Source organism: Aquarana catesbeiana, linkage group LG02 (genome assembly GCF_042186555.1).
Source record: "Aquarana catesbeiana isolate 2022-GZ linkage group LG02, ASM4218655v1, whole genome shotgun sequence".
NCBI classification, from domain to species: Eukaryota; Metazoa; Chordata; class Amphibia; order Anura; family Ranidae; genus Aquarana; species Aquarana catesbeiana.
In genome coordinates this window covers 660,293,722-660,306,394 of record NC_133325.1, presented here as the reverse complement: position 1 = coordinate 660,306,394, position 12,673 = coordinate 660,293,722, and the positions used below count along the sequence as shown (strand labels likewise).

Below are 12,673 nucleotides of genomic sequence, written 5' to 3'. Positions count from 1 at the left end.
AACGGTGCTTTGGGTTAACTTTATCTAAAAACTAAAAAATAATCACTATAAAAAAAAAAAAACAGAATAATGGGTTCTTTGTGGTAACTTTACAAACCTAAAAAAAAAAAAGGGGAAAAAGTATTATTAGTATGGAAACATTGTTTTTAAAATGCATACTATATCATTCATGAGATCAAATAGAAAAAGAATCCAGAAATCAGTTTGGGAGAACTCTGATTATGAACAGCAAAACACCTTCGTTCTTTATAGAGCCTTCGTAAAGAAGAAATAAAATGCGCTGCATTCAACGATCACAGATTTTGCAGCGTGATGAATGTGCTACCTACAATACGAACACTAGTTTTACTAGACCGAGTGCTTCCGTTTAGTTTTTGCTTATGAGCATGCGGCGTTTTTTTGTCCGTCGGACTAGCATACAGACGAGCGGACTTCGGGGTCCGTCGTACTTACGACGTAAAGATTTGAAGCATGCTTCAAATCTAAAGTCCGTCGGATTTGAGGCTAAAAAAGTCCGTTGAAAGTCCGGAGAAGCCCACACACGATCGGATTACCAGCCAGCTTTAGTCCGTCAGCGTCCGTTGGACTTTTGTAGACGAAAAGTCCGACCGTGTGTACGCGGCATTACAGTGTTGTGGCACCAGCACCACCACCACCAAAGGCCCAATTTTTCTGCCCTTGTTCAACAGGGGCATGTAATTACAATTCTTGATCTAATATTTCACAGCAGGGCCCTGTGAGGGCTTACAGTGTTGTGGCCACAACAACACCTAAGGCCCAAATTTCTGCTGAGTATATAGGGCAGGCCCCTACTTTCAAACATCTAACTTACAAACGACTCCTACTTGCAAACGGAAGGAGACAACAGGAAGTGAGATGAAATCTACCCCTAGGAAGGGAAATTCTCTCCTGTAAGAGTTAATATGGGAAAAACATTTCTCCTTTCCACTGATGCTTTCCAATCCTTGTTCCACAAAAAAACCCAAATTTTCAAAAAACATTTCTCATTGGGACAAAAAGTCAGGTGAAATCTTCTGAAGAGGAGGAAAGACAGCAAAACAAATGTCACAGGGGTGATAACCCTTCCCTATGTTTTCCAAAAAGCTTAAAAAAGATTTTTTGTCTGGAGCTAAACACGTTAAAAATGTACCCATTAAAAATTACAAACAGATTCTACTTAACAACAAACCTACAGTCCCTGTCTTGTTTGCACCGCTTGTATACTGCTGTTCAGAGTATATAGGGCCTGGTGGCCCCACACCTTTTCTTATTTTAATTTGGGTGCGGGGTTCCCCTTAATATCCATACAAGACCCAAAGGGCCTGGTAATGGACTGGGGGGTACCCATGCCGTTTGTCTCACTGATTTTCATCCATATTGCCAGGACCCGACATTACATTAAACACGCAAGCAGTTTTAAATGAGATTTTTTCCTTTAAAAATGACATTTTGTGCAGGGACTGTTCTAAACACGGGAAACACGCGCCACTTTACAGGCATACTATAGACACACCCCAGGTACGATATTTAAAGGAATATTTCACTTTTTTTTTTTTTTTACTTTAAGCATCATTAAAATCACTGCTCCGTTTTTAAAAGTTTTTTTTGCATCGATACAAGTCCCCTGGGGTAGGACCCGGGTCCCCAAGCCCTTTTTAGGACAATACCATGCAAATTAGCCTTTAACCACTTGAGGTCCGGGCCATAGCCGAATGACAGCTACAGCGCGGACCTCAATCTGCGGGAGGACGTCATATGACGTCCTCCCCTATGCACGTGCGCCGCGCGCACCCTGCAGGGCGCGCGGTGTGCGCGCTGTGATCACCGAGTCACGGAGACTCGGATGATCACAGATCCGAGTAAGGGGCCGGTCCCGGCCCCTTACCATGTGATCAGCTGTCAGCCAATGACAGCTGGTCACATGATATAAACAAAAGCTCAGTGATCGGTTTCGTTTTCTCCTCACGCTGACAGCGTGAGGAGGAAAAAAAAGCCGATCACCGGCTTATGTCAAAGGGACATCGGTCCCGAAGAGGAAGGAGGCACAGATGCCTCATCTGTGCCTCCAAGTGCCATCTGCCAGTGCCCACAGTGCCCACAAGTGCCACCTATTAAAGCCCACAAGTGCCACCTATCAATGCCCACAAGTGCCACCTATCAATGCCCACAAGTGCCACCTATTAGTGCCACCTAGCAGTGCTGCCATCAATCAGTGCCCAATCAGTGCCCAACACTGCCACCCATCAGTGCCCATAACCGCTACCCATCAGTGCCCATCACTGCCACTTATCGGTGCCCATCAGTGCCGCCTCATCAGCGTACATCAACGAAGGAGAAAAATTAACTGTTTGCAAAAATTGATAACAAAATATAAAAACAATATAATTTTTTTTTTTAAATTCTGTCTTTTTCAATTTTTTTAACAAAAAATAAAAACCGTAGAGGTGATCAAATACCATCAAAAGAAAGCTCTATTTGTGGGAAAAAAATGATAAAAATTTCATTTGGGTACCGTGTTGTACGACCGCGCAATTGTCATTCAAAATGCGACAGCGCTGAAAGCTGAAAATTGGTCTGGACAGGAGGGGGGTTTAAGTGCCCAGTAAGCAAGTGGTTAAAATGAGCACTTTTGATTTTGAACGTTCGAGTCCCATAGACGTCAATGGGGTTCTAACGTTCGTGCAAATTTTCGGTCCATTCGCAGGTTCTGGTGCGAACCGAACCGGGGGGTGTTCGGCTCATCCCTAGTGAAGAGTCAGGGAGGGAGATCATTTATACAAATGGCCAGTCAGGTTCTTACATCACACCTTATTGACCTGGCCATGTGTATTGGAATTACCGGCAGCTTCCACTGAGTTGGAAAGAGGAACAGAAAACATCAACTCCACTCCTCACCGCAGCTTCATAAACTGCTGCACATCGGACATAAGCCGTGATAGTCACCATCGAAGCTTTTCTCAGTTCAAAAAACATATATCTAACTGTCACTTTTCCTGGACAGTTTGGTCTGTTAAAGGAAGTTGAAAAATAACAAACTTACTGGCCAGATCAACAGGTGGACAAAAAATAAGTAAAATGTCATCACATTTAAAGATTGGTAAGCAGCAATATAATACATTTTTGTCTTTGGGCTTAATACCGCATTAACTTTGCAAGGATGCTTTCCTTTCAGTCTTTTTAAATAGCAACAGAGTTGCTGCGGAATTCTGCTACTTTGTATGCTGTAAAAAAAACATTGCAATGTTCATACAGATTTTGGAGAACAGATCTACCTGTGAACCATTGCCCAAAGAGTAGGCTGAATATATCTTCCGAGCTGTCATCTTGCATTGCTGCATATCGTGTAAATAGCTCTGATGGGGGTGAGCCAAGACACTCCTCTCTGGTAGGTTGCTGAGTGAATTCATACTGCCAGTATTGTCTGCCTGTAAAGATGGTGTAAAGAAGAGCAAGTTTCAGAAATAACTATAACCAAAAAACATTTTAAAGGTGAAGTGTTATCTACTTCCCGTTTTTTTCTCCCCCCTCATCAACTTACAAATGACATATTTAAACAAAACCTTTCCCTTCTTATTATAAACGTTATTTTAGACCCAGTGATCTCATCACTGGGTCTCTGTGCTTCTCTATGTAATAAAGGCATATAATGGTTGGTGGGAGGGCCTGGCAGAGGACTGTACATAGCTTCCTCAAAATATCATAGCACCCTGCCTCAGTGCTCCTCTCAAGAGCCCTCGGCCCTGATATAAGCAGTGGTCTGACTCGAGAAGAGTTATATAATTATCAAAATGCCTTGATGGGTGGGTGTCAGTCTGGAGGAGTAGGTGGAGGCTGGCTGCATTTGCATGTAGTCTGCCCCAAGTAACCCCCATGTGATGCTGTGCCTCCATGATCAAAAGAACTGAAATCCAATGAGCAAAAGGAGTAAACCAGGGAGAATATGGCTGTAGAGGAAAGAACTGGATGATGACAGACATCCTCCAGCCAGGACAGTTCAAGACTGAAGGTAACAATGGAGTTCAGCTTTAAACTGTGGTTACAATTAGTCATGTGTATACAGAGTAGCTCACCTGGAGCAGGAGTAAAGAGTTACCTGTGGTCAGTGGTTAAGTGTACTGGATATGCCAGGGGCATCAAGGCATGGGTTATGTAGTGGCCCAGGAGGGACCTATTATAGGAGTCACAAGGAGAACTGCAAGTAGGTCCAAGGGGTCAGGATAAGGGCCCTTCCCTTTATAAATGTTCACCTGAGTTATAGGATACTAGTGAATGAAGATATGGTACAGTGTACAAAAAGACACTGCCTATCTCTTAAAAAAAAGAGATAGACTTTGATAAACAGCCTACTTGGCGAAGAAGAACACAGGAGGGGAGGAGAGAGGTATGGTCAGCAAAACTACTATGAAGTTGAATCTTTCAAATTAGATTAGGTTCAGGATTTAGGACTCTCAGGCTATGAAGGATAGTATTTAGAAGTACCCTGGCTGAACCTATTATGCGTATACATTTACAGTGCTGAGAGTTGTACTTTAAGATTTGCAGTCTGGAAGGAAGGAAGGAAGGCGTGTCTGCTATTTAAGACTAATTTTAGCACCACAACTGCTCTCTGTAAAGTTTCCCAGAAAAAATCCAACTAAGAGCGTCACATTTCCTTCTTTATAAATACGCCCTATTATAATTTATTTTTTATATACTGTAGTGTATATGCAAAATAGTAAATGTGCAATCCCAAGAAAAATGCAATATGGTATTTAGCCACTAGATGGTAGTATTCTACTTTGCAATGTAGCAACATAGTTGAACGAACATTATACAGTATATCATCCATAAATACAAACCATAGGTATGCTATGCTTTCATCAGAATACATAATTGACTTTGACTTATTAAAACTAGTAATTAGCATACAAGTATACAATTTACAATCATGCTATATCTTTAGATTTCATCATTTTCAACAAAATCCTATATTTTTCAGTGTATGCGACTAATGGGAAACATAAATACTATATTCAATAAAAAGGTTTTGTTTTCTATAAGTTATTCAGTAGGTGCATGAATAATATTATTGTGTTAACGTTTTGTTTGAATTTTGTAGCAAAACATCCCTTTACCAGGTAAAAAATCAAATGTACCTTTAAAGAAATATGCTCTCTCCTTGCCTTGGTAGTTATTGGCAGGCAAGGCAAAAGCAGCATCTATATCATTTGGTATGTTCTTAAATCCAACATGAATGTCCCGAGGATAGTCCGAGTCCATAACGCCATCTGAAAATCGCCAGTACTGAGCACCCTACAGCACCAAGAGAAAGGTATGAGGATGTGGTTCAGGAATGTAACATAAGACCCAACAAAATGAGATTGTCTACAGAGTATGGTCTGTCAGGTACCTGCAGCTTATTACTGTGTGTAAAAAAAAAAAAAAAGGGAGGAGGACAGAACTATATCACTGAATTAATATACAGAAGTTTGGACTTCATATTTCACTGGCTGCATGCTTGTTCCCTGTCAGTGGCTCACTAGGCAATGATCCAAGATCAAGATGACACATCCAAAAACAAGTCAGATAGACAGCTTTCAAATTTCTACCACTACAGGGCCTAGTATTGGAAATATATGGCCTGGCATGATCATTTTTCTATTTATTGACAAAGGTTAGCATGGATAAAGTAAGATAGAGTAAGTGGTGCATTTCTAGCTCTTATTTTGATATGAGTGGCAATGCTGAGAGGCTGCTAGATCCCCTTTCAGTGAGGCAGGGATGGGGCTTGGCTATTATAATTGGGTAGGGCTTAATTGGTACTGTTGGCAGAGCTTAAAGTAGAACTAAAGGCAAAACGTTTTTTTTTTTTTTTTTTTGGATAGAGTAAGGGAGGGCTATAACCCCTGTCAGTTTTTTGTCATCTATGTCTCATTGGGGAGACATATATATATATTGTATGTACATGTAGGTAGTCATAGCTAATTATTACTTGCTCTGCTCCCTGCCTAGAGTTGCGATACAATAGTTGCTCTTACTTGTGCTCTTTCTTAGGCTGGCTCTACATTATACAACTTTCTTGTACAATTTTCCTTATTTTCCTAGATTTACCAAAACCATATAAAATGAGTTTAAACCAAAACACTTTCAATTTGTAGCAAACAGACAGGCCCTTTTACTACATAGTTGAAGCTAAATCAAAAGAAAATAGAATAAGAAAATTGCATAATGTATGGCCAGCTAAAGAGCAGAACCCATCACATCATATTCTTAATATGAGCCTGTTGTACCATGTACTTGTGTTAAAAGTATCCCGTTCTCATTGTATTGCTTCCTTTGTGTGAAATACATGTTGATCCGATTCCTACTAGTACCCCTGCTCTCCTATTTCAAACTGACCATGCTAGGCATGAGAGCACATCCATCTCAGAGTGGTCAGCTTTTTGGCTGTGTTGGGAGAACAGCCTGCCTGTCCTCCATTGGTCAGACTTGTGCACACACACCCCCTTCCTGCACAGCCATTCACTGGGAAGACCAGTGCTGTTTTTCCACCCCCAGCTCTCTGAGCCTTTTATTCAGCTGAGAGCATCCGAGATATTTATAATGTTTTTTATAATATATATATGTATGTATACACAAATGTTTTTGCCTTTTACTTCTATTTTAAACTGAATGGGTTGTTTTACAAGGCAATGGTACACAAATCCTTTATTAGAGTAGTTGCAGCTATTATAGTATATAGCATCCTGATATAATGGGGCCAGCTGCTGCTGATATCAGAAAGCAGAGATCATATCCAGTATAATTTAAAAGAAAAAAATAGCACTTTTGCTTCCTGTTAACGACATTGGAGGATTCTTAAATACATTTGGCTTTACACACTTGCTATTTTTGCATGCTCCATCTCCTTATCTGCTGTCCTCCTAATGCCCCGTACACACGGTCGGACTTTGTTCAGACATTCTGACAACAAAATCCTAGGATATTTTCCAACGGATGTTGGCTCAAACTTGTCTTGCATACACACGGTCACACAAAGTTGTCGGAAAATCCGATAGTTCTAAACGCGGTAACGTAAAACACGTACGTCGAGACTATAAACGGGGCAGTGGCCAATAGCTTTCATCTCTTTATTTATTCTGAGCATGTGTGGCACTTTGTCCGTCGGATTTGTGTACACACGGTCGGAATTTCCGACAACGGATTTTGTTGTCGGAAAATTTTATCTCCTGCTCTCCAACTTTGTGTGTCGGAAAATCCGATGGAAAATGTCCGATGGAGCCCACACACGGTCGGAATTTCCAACAATACACTCCGATCGGACGCTTTCCATCGGAAAATCCGACCGTGTGTACTGGGCATTAGTGTTCCACTTTCCCTCCCTGTTCTCCTTCTTGGATCACCTCCTATTTACTGTTAGCATAATTGGAGGACTCCAATCGTGAAATCAGCTTTGCACTGTCAGGACTGCAACTCCCACTCTGTTCTAATCTTCGCTGTTATGTTCTCCAAATTTCAGTGTTACATTTTCTTCCTGTATGGCGGCTTCTATGAAGCTTTATTGGCATCTTGTACCCGACTGGAGTCCATGGACTCCAGAGTGATTGCATGCTCAGAATATAAAGGTAATGGGCCATCAACATTTAAAGCATGCACAAAGCACACATCAACAGAGTACACACAATCAGAACATGCACAGATAAAGCACAAACAGTAAGAGCATGCACAAAGAGACCACGCATGAGGGTAGATTTACTAAAACTGAAGAATGCAAAATCTGATGCAGCTCTACATAAAAACTAATCAGCTTCCAGGTTTTATTGTCAAAGCTTAATTGAACAATTTGAAGTTAGAAGCTGATTGGCTACCATGCACAGCTGCACCAGAGTTTGCACTTTCTGGTTTTAGTAAATCAACCCCATAGTCTGTGAAAGTGCATACAGAGAACACACACAGAGAATTCACAGACAGAACATACAGTATCTCACAAAAGTGAGTACACACCTCACATTTTTGTAAATATTTTATTATATCTTTTCATGTGACAACACTGAAGAAATGACACTTTGTTACAATGTAAAGTAGTGAGTGTACAGCTTGTATAACAGTGTAAATTTGTTGTCCCCTCAAAATAACTCGCTACTGTAGCACAACAACAAAGCACAGAGCATGCATCATTGGACACAAACACACACACAGACAGAGAGGACATACACAACAGGTAGTGCACATACAAAAGACAGATCATATACATAAAAGGGAACACATGTAGGCAGAGCACATATAAAGAGATTGCACACACAGATAATGCAAACAGAGAATCACTTTTGATGAGATGTGTCCTAAAGTGCCATATTACTTTATGCTGTGTTATTATTATTCTTTAGGTATATACATACACCCTCCATCTTTGTGAAATCCATTTGGCATCATTGCGCACGGAATGGCCATAATGTTATACTGTAAATTTGCATGTCTGTAAACCCTTACAAAACATTGTTTACAATAGAGTATTCTAAAGCACTAGATAAGCAGCATAACTAATGACATGTACACGTAATTAAAACTCGCCATTTTGAAATGACTGTACAAGGAATGGGCACACTTTAATAGTACAATTAAAAGATAGCATTTATGATATTTACATCCTGCTATATTCTTACAGAGATTTGTCAAACTATAATATAATGAAACAATCTAAACAATGGTTATTATTACATTCACTGTGCTCTTTATTGAAAATAGGCTGCTTTTGTGTGTTTGCAGTTTGCTGTCACCTTTTTTTTTTATTAGAGATTTTTCAGCTATATTTGAAGGTTGGCATCTGCATCAACTGGCAAGCAACAGTATTAAAATGTAGCTTTTAGCACAGCTATTTTATATTTATAATTGATTCATTAGTTCACATCTCACTGTGAATGCAAACCTCTGGAGTCACATCATACCAGCTTCATGCATTAGTGAAAATGCTCCTGACAACCTCTAGGGGGCCTTTTATACATTATCTATCCTCTCAATGCCTGGCAGTTACATGAAGTTCTTATCAACATACAGTTGCTTTTTTCCTTTTGTTAGCAAATAATCTGAACAGATGAGTTTGCACATTGTTACTGATTCATGTAAAACACAGGTATGAAATAAGCAATAGACAGTTTGCTCTTCCTGTAAGTGTTGCTGTGATTTTCAGACTTTTCACTGATCATGTTGTTGGTTAGATACAACTGTGTAGGTGCAGAAATTACTATGATGGGTTACAGTTTTAACACAGCCCCATAAAACAGAAGCCTGTGCCCGTGAAAACCACAAATTTTTGATAAACACTTAATATGGTGAATTGGAAAATGGAAAATTAGAGGAAGAAAAAAATGATTTTTGGGTTGTCCCCAGAACAGGAGAAGTGGTGGCATCTAACCCCCAGCCCCTCCAGTGATAGCCAGGAATCTTCCCAATAGGAGGCAGATGGCAAAAATAAACTTTACAGGGATTTTAATCGTCTCTTACTACTTCCAAAAGAAACACAAAGTATTGCCTTTAGTTCTACTTTAATTGTCCTAGGTTTGGTAAGAAAAATAAAACAAAAATGTTTTTTTTAAGCTAAAGTGCATTGTAGGAGGAGTAGAGAACAAGAAAAATTGCTTATCTGTTCAAATTCTTCCAAAAGCTATTTTGGCAAATTTATTGTCAATTAAATATTTTTAATAAAAAGAAAGAGGAAGGGTAACTCTTCTAATGCTTGGTTCACACTTACAGGTGTGATGGAACGTTTCCGTACGTTCGTGCGTGCTGCACGTAGGGGAGCTCATTCAGTTCAAAGGGCTGCTGTACACAGGAGAAATGTAGAAAGTTCCTGACCCTTTTCCAAAAACAATTAATGGCACTACCGCACATCTGGGGCAGCAGGTTTCTCTGCATATCAGGAAAGCTTGTGATTTTGCGCACATTCCCAACATGCATAGATGTGAACCTAACCTGAAACAACTTGGACAGAAGTCACAATTAGCTCAAAATGAATGGCCTGGTGATAACTGAGACAATGACCAGTCAACAAGGTCATTTAATGTCTTCCACAAGAGGCTATTTTAAAAAAATATATACTGTATATATTATTAAAAAGAAATGTTTGAAATACGATTTCTACTTTTGTGGTGGGGAAGCAAATGGAATTTCAGTCTGCTTAATATGTATCCAGAAAGCAATACCTCAATGGAACTTTGTTTCACAAAAATACATTGAGATAAACAAGCTCTCTAAACCCAATCTTCAATTTGATTAGGACCCCTTCAAACCTGAGACCTTCTATATATAGGACCCCACCATACAACAATTGCTGAAACAATGGGATTTAGTCAGATACCCAAGCAATTTAGGAAGGCCATAGATTATGCGATTTTCTTTCTTGCAACCACTGGTAGCAGGAAAGAAAATAGCTTGATTCCCCCATCAATACATTTGGGGGAGAACACTTTGTTTGCTGATAGCGGCTATAGCCTCTGGCACTAATCGCATGCTAAAAATCTGACATGCTGGTTGTACCCAAGGCAATCAATGGATCGACTTGGGTGCAATCAACCGGCCTATAGATGGATCAAATCTCAGCCTGAGATTTGATCCGTCTTTGGCCGGCTTATAATTCCTCATTCCTCCCAGTGTGCAAGAACCCCCCAGCATTCAGCTGGTGGTCTGCGAAAGGCATCAAATAAGTCTATTATTTATTCTTGCTGGATAACAAGTAATTTTCATACCTTTGGAAACACCGCAAGATTCCCCAAATAGAGCTTTTCCATTATCACTAAATTAATTCTTACTTTACAGCCCCATTAGGCTCCACGCACACTGGCTTACAAATCACTGCTTCTACAGGAGTTTTGTGTTCTGCCTATAGAAGCAGATTAAGGTTATCCTATGTGTCTATGCACATTAGGATGATTAAAGGCATATTTTGAGCTCATCGTTAGGAGGCAGGGAAAAAAAAACCTTCTGGTTTACGTTTCTAAATGGAGCTTTCTTGCAGAAAAAACGCTAAACTCTCCTAAGCTCGTCTAAACATTTTACAAAAACACTCTATATGAGCGATTTTTTCTGCCAATGGAACTGGCGTTTTTTTTTTTTTTTTAAGCCCAGTGTGCATGGAGCTCTATTTGTCCTGTTTATTATCATCTAAAGTGAAAGTAAAAGAAAATCCCAAAATAAGCAGCAAAAATGCATACCTCCCAACTTTTGAACTTCAGAATGAAGGACACTGTAAGAAGGAAATGACCTGCAGCGCCGCTGGAAAATGTGGGCGTGGCCAAACTCTTAACAGTGGGAGGGGCTTAAGGGATGTAGCCCCTCAAAACAGAAAAAATACTCCCATGCAAATCTCCCCTCCCATCACAAATCTTCTTCCCTCTCCCTTAGCCTATGTCCTCCTCCACCCTCCCCAAATCCACAGTCCCTGCACAATTCCCCCTTCTTCCCTATTCTAGCACTTATCCCCACACCCCTCAGTTCCCCCTCAGCACAAATCCCCCCCCATCCCCAGTACCCCTCTCAGAATAAATCCTCTTTCACCCCCCTAATCCTCCATCCCAGCACAAAAAAGATATTTCGCCTTTTACATCAGGTCAGGTTAATGTAACCCAGCACAGATTTTCCCCTTACATCAGAGTCTGCAGGGTTCCCCTTTACAGTGTAAGGGGAACCTCTGTGGACCCTGATGTAAAGGGGACCTATGCAGAACCTGATGTATAGGGAAGCTCTGTGGACCCTGTTGTAAAGGGGAACCTCTGCGGACCCTGATGTAAAGGGGAACCTCTGCGGACCCTGGTGTAAAGGGGAACCTCTGCGGACCCTGATGTAAAGGGGAACCTCTGCGGACCCTGATGTAAAGGGGAACCTCTGCGGACCCTGATGTAAAAGGGAACTTCTGCGGACCCTGATGTAAAGGTGTACCTCTTTGGATCCTGATGTAAAGGGGAACCTCTGTGGATCCTGATGTAAAGGGGAACCTCTGTGGACCCTGATGTAAAGGGGAACCTCTGTGGACCCTGATGTAAAGGGGAACCTCTGTGGACCCAGATGTAAAGGGGAACCTCTGCGGACCCTGTTGTAAAGGGGAACCTTTGCAGACCCTGATGTAAAGGGGAACCTTTGCGGACCCTGATGAAAAGGGGAACCTTTGCGGACCCTGATGAAAAGGGGAACCTCTGCGGACCCTGGTGTAAAGGGGAAACTCTGCAGACCATGATGTAAAAGGGAACCTCTGCACACCCTGATGTAAAGGGTAACCTCTGCAGACCCTGATGTAAAGGGGAACCCCTGCGGACCCTGATGTAAAGGGGAACCTCTGCAGACCCTGATGTAAAGGGTAACTTCTGCAGACCCCGATGTAAAGGGGAACCCCTGCAGACCCTGATGTAAAGGGGAACCTCTGCAGACCCTGATCTAAAGGGGAACCTCTGCAGACCCTAATGTAATAGGTAACCGCTGCAGACCCTAATATAAAGGGGAACCCCTGCAGACCCTGATGTAAAGGGGAACCTCTGCGGACCCTGATTTAAAGGAGACCTCTGCTGACCCTGATTTAAAGGGGACCTCTGTGAACCCAGAGCCCCCCTTACATGGGAGTCTGCAGAATTTCCCCTACATCATTGTTCGCAGCTTACCCCTTTACATCATGGTCCGCAGCATACTCCCTTACATCAGAGTTGCCCTT

At 41.3% G+C, this 12,673-nt stretch overlaps 1 protein-coding gene across 1 annotated transcript in view; it reads right to left on the bottom strand.

The window, feature by feature from the left end:
* The window catches only part of VTN (vitronectin), a 77,087-nt gene that overhangs the window by 35,741 nt on the left and 28,673 nt on the right, over window positions 1–12,673 (bottom strand). Inside the window, exons 5-6 of the mRNA XM_073616604.1 lie at window positions 5,136–5,292; window positions 3,273–3,425 (exon numbers count right to left, since the gene is read on the bottom strand). Coding sequence (XP_073472705.1) covers window positions 3,273–3,425; window positions 5,136–5,292 — 310 coding nt within the window. The remainder of the gene's footprint in view (window positions 1–3,272; window positions 3,426–5,135; window positions 5,293–12,673) is intronic.